Source organism: Dermochelys coriacea, chromosome 3, assembly GCF_009764565.3.
Source record: "Dermochelys coriacea isolate rDerCor1 chromosome 3, rDerCor1.pri.v4, whole genome shotgun sequence".
NCBI classification, from domain to species: Eukaryota; Metazoa; Chordata; order Testudines; family Dermochelyidae; genus Dermochelys; species Dermochelys coriacea.
Window position 1 is genome coordinate 144,780,995 of NC_050070.1, and position 16,525 is coordinate 144,797,519.

Genomic DNA, 16,525 nt, shown 5'->3' on the forward strand with positions numbered 1-16,525 from the left:
TTTTCTTGCAAAAGCTGCTGAACTGTTACTGTGAACCTGGAAATAAATCAGCTTATTGAAAAATGGCTAGAACTACAGATTAGTTCGGGGTCTCAAACACGCGACCACCAACTCTACCCACCTCGCCCACCTCTGGGCCAGGGGTGAGCAAACAGCCTGTGGTTGAGATTGCGCCCCCTGGTGCCACGAGCCCCACGCTGCACCACGTCCCTACTCCTGGCACCACCGGGGTGGGGATGGGGGGGTGCAGAGGGCTCAGTGCATTGTTTCCAGGCACCACCCCCCACAGCTCCCCTTTGGCCAGGAATGGGGAACTGCAGCCAATGGGAGCTTTGGGGGAGGTACCTGGAGGAGCGGCAAAAGCAGTGCACGGAGCCCTATGACCCTCCTCCCCCAGGGGCAGCAGGGACGTGGTTCTGGCTGCTTCCCGGAACAGAGCGGCGCAGGGCTGGGGCCTGGGTAGGCAGGCAGGGAGCCTTCCCTGGCCCTGGTGCACACTGCTGCCACCCCGGAGTCATTCTAGGTAAGCAGTGCTGGGCTGGAGCCTGCACCCTGGGGTACCCCTCCTGCACCCCAACCCCCTGCCCTGAGCACCCTGCACCCCCTGGGGGCAGGGAGGGGGCAGAGTTGGGGTGGGGTCTATGGGGAAGGGGTGGGAATGGGGGCGGGTAAAGTGTGGGGCCTCATGGAAGGGGTGGAGTGGGGGCAGCCGGGCGGGGGGGGGTGTCAGTGATCTGGCCCTCGAGCCAATACACTAGTCCTCATGTGGCCCTTGTGGTGTTTTGAGTTTGAGACCCCTGGATTGGTCAATGGAAAATGCCTTGCTGACCAAGATCTTCATGCCTATTTTATGCTACTGACCTTGGACCAAATTCATTCCTACTGTAAATAGATCTAAATGGTTTTAGCCCTGGTGTTTTAGTTCCTTGTGAGCTGGGCTAAAGGAGATGATATTTTAGTTTTTGTAGTTTAGATTTTGATGTGAGTGTTGATTTCTCTGTGTACAGCTTGTATACCAATTGTCTTTATTTACATAAAGTGGAGGGTATTGACAGTTTGAGAGGAAGAATTTGGTATCTGATTTGATTAGAATTAAATATCTTCTTGGTCTTGAATAGGACAATCATTATCCAGTTTGGGTTAGTTTACTTTATTTTATTATGTAATTTTTAAAAATTTCTTTATTACTTCGAAAAGTGTCAGCTGGATTCTCTGACGCCATGTTTGCAAACTATTCCTACCAGTGCTACCACCACTTTCTGGACAGGACATTGGTGATTTTTACCCACAAAATTGGATAAACCTGCAGATTTAATTAATTCATGTTAAAAATGTTAGAAGCAGCCAGAGCCTTGTCTGCACTTGAGCTAACACTAGTGGGATATTTTTTTTTTTCGGTAAAATTGTTTAGTGCAGGCATGGCTCAAATGAAGAAAGTCCATTTCTAGCCAGATGGACAGCTTATGTCACATGTGTACAGACACAGATGATCAGTGGAATAGCAATATTATGGAATAGCGTAATCAGTGGAAAAGAATAACAGTACATAGGCATTAGTGATACTATTTTCTGATTGTTGGAGGAAAAAAATGAGCACTTCAGTTAATCTTTAGTGAGATGGCATTATTTCTCTAGTCATTCTAATTCCAACTAGGCATATCTTATCTTCAATTTTGTAAACATATCACTCTGTTGTAAATGCTTTGGCATTTGTACTGGGGAAGCTAGTAGGAGCCTTGTGACAACGTGTTGCAGCTGAAAAATCCTGCTATTCAACTGGATGCACATTATGTTAGTGACATTCAACTTATTTAATGACAGGTTTCAGAGTAGCAGCCGTGTTAGTCTGTATTCGCAAAAAGAAAAGGAGTACCCGTGGCACCTTAGAGACTAACAAATTTATTAGAGCATAAGCTTTCGTGAGCTACAGCTCACTTCATCAGATGCATTTGGTGGAAAAAGCAGAGGAGAAATCTCTAATAAATTTGTTAGTCTCTAAGGTGCCACGGGTACTCCTTTTCTTTCAACTTATTTAGAAGCTGACCTTGTCAATCAAAGAAATAGCAATTATAGGTAAGAAAAGATGTCTGTTCCTGAAAACACACATCGGAATGCATCCGATGAAGTGAGCTGTAGCTCACGAAAGCTTATGCTCTAATAAATTTGTTAGTCTCTAAGGTGCCACAAGTACTCCTTTTCTTTTTGCGAATACAGACTAACACGGCTGCTACTCTGAAACCTGAAAACACAGTGTAGTACTGGTATAATTGTTAAATCTTAATGGTTTCTGATTAAATTAATGGTTTCTGATTAAATTATAACCTTTTTTAAAATTTAGTCCATCAACAAGCAATAATATTCCACTAATGAGAGTTGTACAGTCAATCAAGCACACAAAGAGGAAGAGCAGTACAATGGTGAAGGAAGGATGGATGGTTCACTATACCAGCAGAGACAACCTGGTTAGTAACTTTGTTTCTTCATATATCTATTTTATTTTAAGGGTTACTTGTTTAAATCAATAAATTAATTTCCCTTTTGTTTAAAAACCTGGTTTAAAAATATATTGATGTCCTTGTTTAGAATTTAATTTGAATATATTTAGATGTATACAGTAACGATATGACTAAGCAAATCTAGCAAGACTCAATTCCCTGTTTGCTAGCCCTGAAATTATCTAGGCTTTCTATCAACTCCATAAGGATGTATTTAGCAGCAACATCTACGTATCTTTCTCTTATATGGGGCCAGATTGCATTTTCCCATCCTACAGTGGCAAGATTCCTTAAGGGCTTCATGTTTTTTCCCCAGTTTCCCCCTTTTGAACCTCAGTATACTGTTAGCAGAGTTGATGGGCCCTTAGCAACCTTTTCCCTGTGCCACCTGTTGATGAAGTTTGCTTTTGTAGTAGTCCTTACATCAGTTCAAAGGGTAGAGGAAAGTCTGGCACTCATGATATGTTCTCCTTGTTTCAAGATGATGGGGATCAGTCTCCATGTTTCTCCCCAAGGTTGTCTCAGAGTTCCAACCAATTCATTCACCTCCCAGTTTTTTCCCCCCTCAAATCTCGCCCAACTCTTGGGAAAGCTAACCTTAACTCAGGTGTCGTAGTAAAGACACTATATTTTTACATCAACAAGAAAAAATCATTCAGTAAAATACCCGGACTATCCATGGTGTTTGCTGATAAGAGTTAGTGGACGACTTGTATTCTCACCAAGGTTGGCTAAGTGGGTTTTCAATTTTATAAAAACAGTTATGGGCTAGTCAAGTTTAGATTCCACATTAGCACTCATCCACTAAAGACCAGGCAGCCTCTGCTGTCTGTTTGAGGAATGTCTTAGTACTTGAAATTTTAGGGAGCTCTATCCATACTTTGCAAGACACTACTCTTTGCTAGAGGCTTCCAGATTGGCTATCCTGCAATCATTTTTTTAAGTAGGACTCCTGGTACCCACCTCCAAGCAAATAAACAGCTTTTTGTTAGTCACCAAGAATGGAATGCAGGTGGACAATCACTCAGAGAGAACAGTTACTCACCATACACTAACTGTGGTTCTTTAAGATGTGTCATCCACATGGATTCAATGAACCATCCTCCTTCCCCACTATTGCAGTGTCCTCCTCTGGGATTCTGTATTGGCAAAGGAACTGAGGGATGGTTGGGCTTTCTCAGCCCTTAATACCCTTGGGTGGGAGCAGTGTAAGAACATCTAGGATGCAGGTGTGGCCCCCGCAGACACTGCTAGCCAAAAGAATCTGATCTTACCTGCATGGAGCACATGCACAATGAGTGGAATCCATGTGGACAACACTTCGAAAAGAACCACAGTTACCGTAGAGTTAGTAATCATTCTTTCTAGTTTGTGGAATGCATCTGTTCTTGAGTTTTAAAAATTGGCGTATGTATCCCAAAGTACATACTGCTTCATGCATCCATTGTAAACTGAAAACTCTAGCAGCGGTAGCCTGATGCGTGCAGTATCATGTGTACCATAAAACCATTCTGTACATTAGATGTCTGGAAACTGAAGTTTTAGCAGTTTTGTTTTGTTTGTGCCTGATACTCTGTGGTATGTCTTGTAGAGAAAGAGACATTACTGGAGACTGGATAGTAAATGTCTTACGCTATTTCAAAATGAATCTGGAACAAAATATTACAAGGTAAGTAATAATACTCAGCAGTTGTATAGCACTTTACTTGTTACTTTACAAACATCCAGTTTATTCTCAACAAACCTTTGAGATAGAATGATAAATATTATCCCTGTTTTATAGATCAAAGCTGAGGCAGAAAGGTTGTGATTTGCCAAAGGCACCGGACAGGAAGAGCTAGGACTAGAACCTTAGGAGCTCATGCTTCCCATTCCTCTGCTTAATCACCTGAACTAAATGTCTCTCACTTTAAAAAATATTTAAACTGTTATTTAAAGGTGTGTTAGCTTAGTATATGAAGTTTCTTAGCAGTTATTGGATAGTTTGGCTAACTGGTGATACACCATTCTAGCTATAGCTTAGAATCACAGCAATGTAGGGCTGTAAGGGACCTTGAGAGGTCATCTAGTCCAGGTCCCTGTGTTGAGGCAAGATCAAATATACCTAGACCATCCCTGACAGGTGTTGGTGTAACCTGTTCTTAAAAACCTCCAGACATTCCACAACCTCCTTGGGAAGATTATTCTGGTGCTTAACTATCTTTATAGTTAAAAAGTTCTTCCTAATACATAACCTAAACCTCCCATGCTGCAGATTAAGCTGATACGACTTGTCAGATTTTAGAAAGAGAATGCACTGGAAAAATTTTTTTTGTAAAAGGTATTGGTAAATAAATAACTATGAAAGTCTCGGGGCCTTGACAAGGAGTTTAACATGGATGATCAACTTTATTAAGGGATTTTTCATTCCATATTACTTCAGTCACCTGCTCTTATTTCTGTAACTTGTCAGCTCAATCACTTCTGACAGATGGCTTTATTAAAAGCTGGGGTCTTCTCTTACTATACATGTTGACTGTAAATGTTCACATGGGCTCCTGTATTTACTTTTAAGTTCCTAAGATAAAACTTGAAGTTGTTCTCTGAGGAGTAATTAACCAAGATCAGTTAAATGCATTTCTTTATTCTCATCTTGCTGTGCAGCCCAATCAGTATGTAGTCAAGGCTTTCCAATAATTCTAGCAGGTTATTAATATGGTAATACATTTTGTAGCAAAATGCTCAAAATGTGTTGGTAATTTAAGCAGAGATTTTTTTTCCCCCTCTTGCTGAGCACATTCAGGCTGTGTCCAAATCTTGCAGTTTCTTCCTCCATAACATCTCTAAGATCCAGCTTGCTCTGTGCATACAGCTAAAATTCTTGTCCAGGTCCTCCTCCTTCCTATCTGGAACAATGCAATCTTCTCCTCTGAGACCTCCCTGATGCTCAAATTGCCCCATTCCAGTCCATTCAAAACACAACTGTTAACATTTTCTTCACTTGTTGCTCACATCATGTTACTACCTCATTAAATCCCTCCACTTACTTTTACTTTTCTACTATTTGAAGGCTTTTTGTCCTCACCTTTAAAACCCTTCACAATTTTGTCCTTCCTGCTTATCTGCTCTTGCCTCTTATTGAGTGACCTTCTCCTCTCACTACAATGCCAGCCTAGTTCCCCTGCTTGTCCACTTTTTTATAAGTGTCTTTGTACGCACTTTCCCACGCGCATGGAATGCTCTCCCCTAACTTGTCCATAAACTTACAACCCTCTTTCTTCAAATCTCTCTCCAAGTCTCATTTCTGCAAGGGTCGTATGGTAATTTGCCAGCTGATAATGGCAAAGTAGAATGCCAGTGGGATTGTCTAATATTTATATAGAAGGGAATTCTTTAGTTTTTTTGTAATAATGCATGTAACTTGCTTAGGTAACCACATATTCTTAGCACTGTTGCCCTTGTCCTTTGTCTCCTATTCCTTCTTGTTTTTGGTCATGCTCACTTGTATCTTCTCTGAGCTGTAAACTCTTCATAAAAAGAGTGTGTGCGTGTGTGTATATTTGGCACCTAATGCAATGAGGTCCTAGCCCAAATACAAATAATACCGCTATTTAAAAAAATAAAACAAAGTCCTATTACTAAAAACCTGATCCCATGATGTTTACTTAAGCTGTGCTCCCATTTAAGTTAATGATGTTTCTGTTTGACTTGAGAGTACTGGATTGGGCCCTAAATATGTATGGAGATGAGCAACAATGTTGGAAATCTCTCTGGGCTTGTACATAGCAGTTTGGGAAAATTGTGGAGTTCGTAGCAATATGAAGTTTGACATTACCAGAACATCCAGTTCAGTAACTGTAGTGACTCTTAACTTGAAGAAAGAAATTCCAGTATGTTATAGCTACATGTACGTTTTCAATTTTTTTAATATTTCATATTTTTCTTCAGGAGATTCCACTTTCAGAAATTCTCCAGGTGAATCAGCCTCGAGATTTCTCAAACATGGTGCAGGGCAGCAACCCACACTGTTTTGAGATCATCACTGACACCATGGTATACTTTGTTGGCGAAAATAATGGCAACAGCCATCACAATCCTGTTCTTGCTGCCACTGGAGTTGGACTTGACGTAGCTCAAAGCTGGGAGAAAGCCATCCGTCAGGCTTTGATGCCAGTCACTCCTCAAGCTAGCGTGTGCACTGCAGCAGGACAAGGAAAAGATCACAGTAAGCAGGCAAACAGTGCACTGTTGTTCATATACTGAAGCTGTTACTGATTTAGGCTCCAGTTCAGTAAAGCATTTAATCATGTATTTAAAGTGAAGTATTCCTGTAAATGCTTTGTTGAATTGGGGCCTTACTTAATTTTTAGACACGTGGAATTTTATTTTAATTGTGAAAAGAAACCTTTTCTACCTGTTGTAGCACCAAACAGTAGTTAAGAATCTGTTGTCATTTCTATCATGGATGCATATTACAAAACCTTTATTGTAGGACTGTAAAAGTCACACGTGGCTGATGCATTTAATACAGATCATGACTAAAGTACTTCTTTTAATATAAACTTTAAAAAAAAATGGGTTGTTACTGTAAGTGAAATTTCTTTAAGTTTGTGAGATTTCATATACTTTGTGTTACTGTCCCCCTCATCCCTTTCACATCTGTAATGCCTCTTTGTAGTTATACCCTAGCTGTAAGAACAAGGAAGAGAGCCGATAATGGGATGTAAATACTGCCAGTGGTGGGATGAACTCCTGCTGCACTGAAGTTGTAAAAAGGCAGAAGAAAGGCACCACCCTTCCTTCCTCACCCTTCTTCACACAGAGCATCAGATTCACTATCCCTGGTGTACTGAACACCAGATATTCCAGGTCATTCTCTCCAAGTGCCTCCTTAGAGCCTGTTGGCAACAGCATTCATACTGTCACCCTGCTCAGGCTTATGCCTCCACACTTGAGTTCTCCCTCAATGTTGTCCACTGCTGGGACCCACCTGCTCCTTCATCCGCCTATTGTTGTGTCACTAAATTTGCAGGGAATCCTGGGATAAATTAATTTACCTCTGACAATATCAAATCCCTACCTATTCTGTGTGGGTAATGATACTGATAGCAGAATGACACTCAGATGCTGCCCTCAATCAATGAGTGAAGGTAGATTCTGAAAACAAAATATGCTCTCAAATTAGTGTGATGTATATCTAGCAAACACCATATTGGTATTTAATTATGGAGAGAAATTGTTTCTGTGAAATGTGATTGGTTACTGTAGCTTTTTTATCATTCTTTTAAATATATCTATCTATCATCTTCTCAGCTTTAACTCTAAGATATTAAAATAGGCAGAAGCCCTTTTTAGTATTTAAAAAGCCAAAAGTAATTATTTGTAATCCTTCTGATAACATGATATATCCTGGAAACCAGTGATTTCAGTGCATTTGTTAGTTACAGTGAACATCAGTCTGACTATAGACATTAAAATTGTCTATAAAAGGGACATAGATAGCTTAACAACTACATACATCCATCAAATCACGTGAAAAATCCTTAGAAATTTGTTTTCTAGGCACCGTTTTCATATCTGTGCTGTCGATTTAGTATTTTGGTTTATATGCATGTAAGGAGCTTGCAGATGATTCTTCTCTTAATTGATGAATCACTGACACACTACTGTCCCTCAAAAAGGGTGGCTCTCCGGGTCTTTGTCTTAATAAATTAAAAGGCAGAGCTCCCCAGTTGCTTGACTTAAAGTAGGAGGGAAGAAGACTGGAGGTAGATTCAGTGTACTTTTATGTCATATAATTGTATACAGAATAGTTATAGCTGTGTTGGGCCCTGGATGTTAGAAAGTCAAGGTGGGTGTGGGTTAGGTAATATCTTTTATTGGATGAGCTCTGTGGCTCAAAAGTTTCTCTTTCACCAACAGAAGTTGGTCTAATAAAAGATCTTACCTCACCCACCGTGTCTTGCTAATTAACTTATATAGGCAGCTTCTGAGGGAGTACTTTGAATGTAAATTAATGATGTTATTGGGTAGAATAAGTTATGCTCTTAAGTCTCCTCAGATATGTGGTCAGTGGAGAATTATCGATCTGTTATTTTTTTATACATGAATCAGCTTATCTGGAAGGGGCTATTAGTTGATCACCGTCGGCCTGCATGGTAACTGGACTGATTTCATGCTCTCTAAGCATCTCTAGATGGGTGTCACATGAAGTCTTAAATATCTCCAATAATGGTGATTTTACAAAGTTCCTCTTCCATTTAACCTACTTTATCCTTACTGCAATTTAGGCTATGTATATTTTGATGTTATTTTCTAAATCTTACAATTTTTGTTTCTCGCTTCTTGAACTCAACTGTTTCTTGGCCAGAATTGAATACTTTGTCCCAACTAAGGCCTAACCAGTCTCAAGTAGAAGAGGACAATCATTAGACATGCATGTCTGTAGAGATTCTGGTTCAGGTGCAATGTTCAGAGGAACCTAGTCCCAGTGAGTTGGTATTTGTTACCATGCCAGTTCTGTAGAGCCTTGCTTTGAGGGTGGAGCATCGATGATGAGAGAGGAAGCAACAAGCTTTCTCTTTGTGCTCTTGAATTGTGTTCCTAGAGTTCAAGGCTCTTTCTGGTTTGGCACATGCCTGACATTCATATTGTCCAGGGATTTGTTCAGCATACTCTGAAAGTTCACTTGGCAGATTGGTCTTTGTCCTTTTGACTGAGAAGCTTGACTCCAGCCTGAAGACAAAGGAAAAGGCAATTGTTGCTATGTTTTATAGATTCATAGATACTAAGGTCAGAAGGGACCATTCTGATTGTCTGTCTTCTTGCCTTGTACATTATGAAGTTATACTCCTAAACTTCATGTCTAAGTTGGTTCTCTGCTGAAGACTTGCAGTAGAAATTTTGTGTGCTCTCAACTTGCATGTCTGCTTCTTTTACTTGAAGAGGCCTCTGATCAACCTTCCAGATTTGCTCTCAAATTTAGCAGATTTATGTCCTCCTACAGCAGATCTACAAAACTAACATTTAGAATAGAATTTATACAGACAATATTTTCTAAATTATCATGCTAGTCTGTATCTTGCTTGACTTTAGTTGCTTATATTTACCTACTTAATTGCATATAAGTTCCTTAACTCTGCAGACAGCTAACAGTTCCTTCTGGTTAAGATAAATGATCTGTTTTACTTTGTCACTTGATTACTTTTCTGTTTCACTACCAGAGAATTGCTGCAACTTACAATGCAGAAGGCAAATTACTTTCATCTTCAGTTTCCAGCTCCTGGCCTTGTACAAATTGTTCTAATCTTTTTACCTCTTTTTCCCATCAGTTTTGGCATTTTACTAATCCTGAACTATTGCTTCACAAAACAAAACCAAGACCAGTTTGTCTAAATCAACATGTGACTTTGGAGTCTGAATATATATTTTCCTGCAGAACACCAGTGCACAGCCTTTCACCCTAGCTACATTGCTAGAAGTCTGTTAAATGATTTTTAACCAGTAAGGAAACTTGACTTTTAATTCTGTTAAAGTGTTACATTTTCCTTCTTATTGCAGAGGAATTATCTCTTAGCATCTCGGTTTCAAATTGCCAGATCCAGGAGAATGTGGTGAGTCGTGCAAAAATAGTATTATGTACCCAAACTCTTTTAAAGCAATTGATAATAAGAAAGAATGTCTCATAAAATGGTCAAGGGAAAACACCTAAAGGTTTTACAGCCATGGAACTCTCTATTCTCAATAGGTACATAAAAGCAGTCTCCCTTATTGACATAATTGATATTTTGGTGAGTGTGTGTCATCATTTGTATTACAATGACTAGAATTTCCTCAGAGAAAGTTCCTTCCCTTGTATATCTTTTTCCAAATTAATGATGCACACACAATGGGAAACCTACATTTGTAGGTGATGCAATTATGCTCCAAATACTTTGGCTTAATTTTTTATATTTTTATTTACTTAAGGGCAGGAGATATGAGTGAAAAATAATGTTAGTAGACAGGTTTTTAATCTTTTGTTTGACTGTCTTTATTAGAACCCAGAACAGATTGAACTAACAGTGTGTTCTGGAATTTTTAAGAATGAGATGGCAGATATTCACCAACATTCAGAATAATAAGTGGGATGTTATGTATATATCAGTTAGTACAAAATTATTCATTTTCTTTACTGTCACCATAGTGTTAAATGCAATGAGGCAGATATGACAACTTACATCAGCTTTGAATCTGCCCCATAGTTTTAAATAACCAAAGCAACTTTAATTTCAAACTGTTTATTAAAAGCATGATTAATAATTTAGCCAGTACCATTGAATTTCCAAATGGACATTTGTTCTCTGATTGCTCCTAATGTTTGCGGCTTATCTCTTTCATGCAATAGGATATCAGCTCTGTATATCAGATCTTCGCTGATGAGGTCCTAGGTTCCGGTCAGTTTGGCATTGTATATGGAGGTAAGTTACTGTGAACTTTTGCTATGTATGTGCTCATGCTGGAGGTGTAGTTGGCTAGTGTCCGTATATTAGCTACAGTCACGTTTCATATATTGCTCATATCTGAGTTGTCCCAATGACATACAGCTCTGCTGCCATAATATTTCATGTTAAAATGCTTAAGTTACAACATATTTGTTTGTAATGTGAAATCATGAGCAAATGAAATTCTGGAAACCAGACAAAATCATCTGAACCGTCTTGCTAGTTTTCTTCCATTTCATATCTCCTCTTCCCAGAGAAGAATCATTGTTACCTTTTAAGACTCCACCTATCAGAAAGCAAGAAAGGAGGCAAAAGAATAGTAATTAAACAAAAAAGAAAAGGAGTACTTGTGGCACCTTAGAGACTAACAAATTTATTTGAGCTGGCTATGTAGACTTCCTCCTCAGGCCCTACTACGCTACCAGCACTCCCAGCTATCTTCGAGACGCCACTGACTTCCTGAGGAAACTACAATCCATCGGTGATCTTCCTGAAAACACCATCCTGGCCACTATGGATGTAGAAGCCCTCTATAACAACATTCCACACAAAGATGGACTACAAGCCATCAGGAACAGTATCCCTGATAATATCACGGCAAACCTGGTGGCTGAACTTTGTGACTTTGTCCTCGCCCATAACTATTGCACATTTGGGGACAATGTATACCTTCAAATCAGCGGCACTGCGATGGCCCCACAGTATGCCAACGTTTTTATGGCTGACTTAGAACAATGCTTCCTCAGCTCTTGTCCCCTAATGCCCCTACTCTACTTGCGCTACATTGATGACATCTTCATCATCTGGACCCAGGGAAAAGAAGCCATTGAGGAATTCCACCATGATTTCAACAATTTCCATCCCACCATCAACCTCAGCCTGGACCAGTCCACACAAGAGATCCACTTCCTGGACACTAGGGTGCTAATAAGCGATGGTCACATAAACACCACCCTATACCGGAAACCTGCTGACCGCTATTCCTACCTACATGCCTCCAGCTTTCATCCAGACCATACTACATGATCCATTGTCTACAGCCAAGCTCTATGATACAACTGCATTTGCTCCAACCCCTCTGACAGAGACAAACACCTACAAGATCTCTATCAAGCATTCTTACAACTACAGTACCCACCTGCTGAAACGAAGAAACAGATTGACAGAGCCAGAAGAGTATCCAGAAGTCACCTACTACAGGACAGGCCCAATAAAGAAAAAATAACAGAATGCCACAAGCCATCACCTTCAGCGCCCAATTAAAACCTCTCCAACGCATCATCAAGGATCTAAAACCTATCCTGAAGGACGACCCATCATTCTCACAGATCTTGGGAGAGAGGCCAGTCCTTGCTTACAGACAGCCCCCCAATCTGAAGCAAATACTCACCAGCAACCACACAACAGAACCACTAACCCAGGAACCTATCCTTGCAACAAAGCCTGTTGCCAACTGTGTCCACATATCTATTCAGGGGACACCATCATAGGGCCTAATCACATTAGCTGCACTATCAGAGGCTTGTTCACCTGCACATCTACCAATGTGATATATGCCATCATGTGCCAGCAATGCCCCTCTGCCATGTACATTGGTCAAAGTGAACAGTCTCTACGTAAAAGAATAAATGGACACAAATCAGATGTCAAGAATTATAACCTTCAAAAACCAGTTGGAGAACACTTCAATCTCTTTGGTCACTCGATTACAGACCTAAAAGGTGCAATTCTTCAACAAAAAAATCTTCAAAAACAGACTCCCAACGAGAGACTGCTGAATTGTAATTAATTTGCAAACTGGATACAATTAACTTAGGCTTGAATAGAGACCAGGAGTAGATGGGTCATTACACAAAGTAAAACTATTTCCCCGTGTTTATTCCACCCCGCACAGTTCCTCAGACGTTCTTGTCAACTGCTGGAAATGGCCCACCTTGATTATCACTACAAAAGGTTCCCCCGCACCGGCTCTCCTGCTGGTAATATCTCACCTTAAGTAGTCACTCTGGTTACAGTGTGTGTGGTAACACCCATTTTTTCATGTTCTCTATGTATATAAATCTCCCCACTGTATTTTCCACTGAATGCATCCGATGAAGTGAGCTGTAGCTCACGAAAGCTTATGTTCAGACAAATTTGTTAGTCTCTAAGGTGTCAAAGTACTCCTCCTTTTCCTTTTGTGAATACAGACTAATAGCTGCTACTCTGAAACTAGTAATTAAACAGTCAATGTAAAGAAAGAAAACGTCCTTTCCATTTTGCCTCCATTGTCTAGAAAGCATGGAAACTTTAATTCTTCTGTATATTAGTTGTGCTATTAATCCTCTTACACTGAAAACTTTGTGATGGAGATATAAGTTGATGGGCTGGTAGCTGTACACCATTCTTGACAGAAATTTATTTTGTGTCTGGACTCCATGGAAAGTGGTAACATGACATTTTGTGTAAGGATTCTCTTTTAAATTCAGAGTGTGGGGTGGGAAAGAGAGATTGTGACAGAATTAGACAGTTTTCCCTGTTTATCATTTTTTGATCTACTCCCAGAATTACTCTCCTTTGTATAGAAACTCCTCTTGATGTTTACAACAATTACTCCTTGATTTAATGCTACTTTTAGCCAATGTGTTTAATGCTTGTATGAAACATTTGTCCAAATTCTTTAGTTCACACCACCATTTAAAAATGCATGTATGGTGTAACACATTTAAGATACTAAAATCACAAAGAAAATGGGAGAGCAAGAAAAGAGAATATAACCAAAGTCTTAGTTCTGACTGCATTGATCTATTTATTGCTGAGACAAAGTTGGGTGAGGTAATATTTTATTGGGCCAACTTCTGATGAAAAGAGACAAGCTTTTGAGCTTACACAGAGCTATTTGTCTCCAGAAGAAGAGCTCTGTGTAAGCTCGAAAGCTTGTCTCTCTCACAAACAGAAGTTGGTCCAATAAAAGGTATTAGCTCATCCACCTTCTCTTGCTTACAAGATTCCTGGAATCAGCACTGCTACACTATTGCCAACAGTTCACAGATTGGATCTGGTAACCGATATACCATAAATAGGAATATTCTTATTCATTTAAAATTTGGATATATATCCTTCTAGTTAACATATAGTGAATAAAATACTTTTGGTTTCATTTTTGTGTTCCCGTATTTTTAGAAAATTTCTCACAGAAATAATTAAACCAATAGGATGCTCTAGGTATATGAGAAATTTTTGCTTTTTTGCAGAATGTAGGACAAAGTTTTGAACATTTAGATACTGAAAATCAAATATATTTTGAGGTATTGATATCTAGCTTTTATTTCTATTTGCCTCTCTATTCACATTACCTTTAATTTTTGAAAGGTGTTAACATTTTTGTGGAGTTAGGGAGGAAATTTGGGTGATCTCTTACTGGTGTATGATTTGATAGCAATACCATATCAAAGGCTATGTTTAAAGCCATTTTGAACCCACATACAGTATTTAATGTTAATCTTTCACCTGTGTGTGAGCACAGCTCTAGTTCTCTTTACTTAACCAAATATTGTCTCCTGGTTCTTTAATCAAGTCCAGTATCCAGAAGGAATATGTCTAGTCCACTGTTGACTTTATTTCTGTGGCATTTTGGTATAATTTGATGTTTAGTGGAGCTAGAACCTCTTCCTTTGAATTTTATATATATATTTAACCCTTAAAAGTGGCTGTAATTTATGTCATTTTAAGAATTGCTGTATGTCATCTGCGGGTTTTATTTGGTATTGATACTGGATGCCTCAAAATAGATCTCCTAAAATCCTTGGAAGGATTTCAACCTTTATGCCACTTCTTCTATCAGCCCAAGATATATTGCAAGCTTTTCATTGTGCTAGTCTCTTCTAATCTGATCTAATTATTTTTACTTTTCAATTATGAAGTCTGTTTGGCTGCTTTGTTGCCATTTGGAACTTCAGTCAGGCCTCTCTAAGTCTACTTCATTTTGTCCAGTGGAAATAAGCCCTTTTTTTTAACCATTTATTCATCATGTAAATCTTTAAGGCAGGTACATTATGTTGATTGCTCCATGCAACAACCTTCAGGAGCAATTACTAAGCCATGACCACCAGTCCTGAATACAGAACTCCAGGTGAGGTCTAGCTAGGTTGTTTATATAGCAGTAGTTTGACCTCCTTGTAGTATTTGTCTAGTAGTGCACCGTAGTATTCTCTGTGCCTCTTATATTATAGCTGTGGACTTTTCTGTGTATTTTACACATTTTTCTAAAACAGTTTTCAGCACTTTTATTGAGCAGACATTCCCTTTTGTTTTTGTTACAATCTCATTCTAGATTTAATATTGATGTGTGTTAGATTACTAAGGTCCTTCTGTGTCTGACCTCATTAACCTGCCCTCTTCATTGAGGGGTTAATTCTGATATTACAGGAAACAACTGAGCATGGGTGGGGGTGCTGGGTGGGTAGCTGCCGATCAGCATTTGAGACATCCTGTCTGTGTAGGGTATAATGTTTTCTATTGAGGTGAAACATAGCACAGCGAGAGAGAGAGAGACACCCCCCCCCGGATCAGCTGGTTTTCCCTACCAGTCATTTAGAGCTTTCAGATGGCAGCACACCTCCTTGGGGCTACTGTATCCCTCTTCATGTACACTATACCCTGTTGGGCATACGACATGCCAGCCAGTGAATTAGCTGGATGTACCTTCTAGCACATTCCTGCACACTGTGGAAGTATCCTTTGGCTGCTGGGACAACAGGAGAGAAGAATCTTACGCCTTTTCCCATCTCACCCTGAGCATCAGCATAGAAGAGGCCAGGATTTTATGGGGTTATGTGAGACTTAATGGTGCATAGGTCTTTTGCAGATCATCTGCATGGGGTGAAATTCACCTAATATATTTAGTATCAATGCACAGATTGGACAGCAAAGCAACAGTCGCTTTAAATTTATGCTGCAGAAAAATCCTGCATTTCAGGATTGAGAGTACTTACTGTCATACTTACATTCATATCTCAGTTACAATTTTCAACTCAGATGTGTATTAACATTTATGATTGTGAAAAAAGTACCCATTTCCACAAAGAGGAAAGCTTTCAACTGTAACTTTAATGAATTATTTTCTGCTGTTTGATGGGTGGTACTGCTTTTCTTTTAGGAAAACATAGGAAGACTGGAAGGGATGTGGCTATTAAAGTCATTGATAAGATGAGATTCCCTACAAAACAGGAAAGTCAGCTTCGCAATGAAGTTGCCATTCTGCAGGTACAAAATAAAATCTGCATTTGAGTTTTGTGTCCCCTCAAAGGAAAAGATTATTTCTGTGATTTTTTTTTTTTTATGACATGTGCTTAAGTGCTTTACTGAGCTGGGCATAAGACCGAATCCTTGAAATCTGAGCCCAGCTGTTAGAGGGGGCTCTGAAAGACAGGGAGTCTGTGAGCAGCTGGTAACAGAGTTGTCTGCTTATTGTTGGCAGCTGTCTACTTACTGCCAGCACGGACCAAGGGAGAAGATATACTTAGGCTTCCTGGGGCCTCCCTGAAGCAGCAGGCAGCAGCTGAAATTCATGTGACTTCTGTTCTGTTG

At 39.6% G+C, this 16,525-nt stretch overlaps 1 protein-coding gene across 7 annotated transcripts in view; it reads left to right on the plus strand.

Moving 5' to 3' along the window:
* The window catches only part of PRKD3 (protein kinase D3), an 80,309-nt gene that overhangs the window by 52,830 nt on the left and 10,954 nt on the right, over window positions 1-16,525 (plus strand). For all 7 annotated transcript variants that reach the window (XR_006280466.1, XM_038394280.2, XM_043512279.1 and 4 more), the window contains 6 exons: window positions 2,339-2,462; window positions 4,087-4,164; window positions 6,423-6,699; window positions 10,035-10,087; window positions 10,861-10,933; window positions 16,095-16,201. Coding sequence is in view for 6 of the 7 variants with exons in the window: in XM_038394280.2 (XP_038250208.1) it covers window positions 2,339-2,462; window positions 4,087-4,164; window positions 6,423-6,699; window positions 10,035-10,087; window positions 10,861-10,933; window positions 16,095-16,201 (712 nt within the window). In the remaining variant the exon portion in view is untranslated. The remainder of the gene's footprint in view (window positions 1-2,338; window positions 2,463-4,086; window positions 4,165-6,422; window positions 6,700-10,034; window positions 10,088-10,860; window positions 10,934-16,094; window positions 16,202-16,525) is intronic.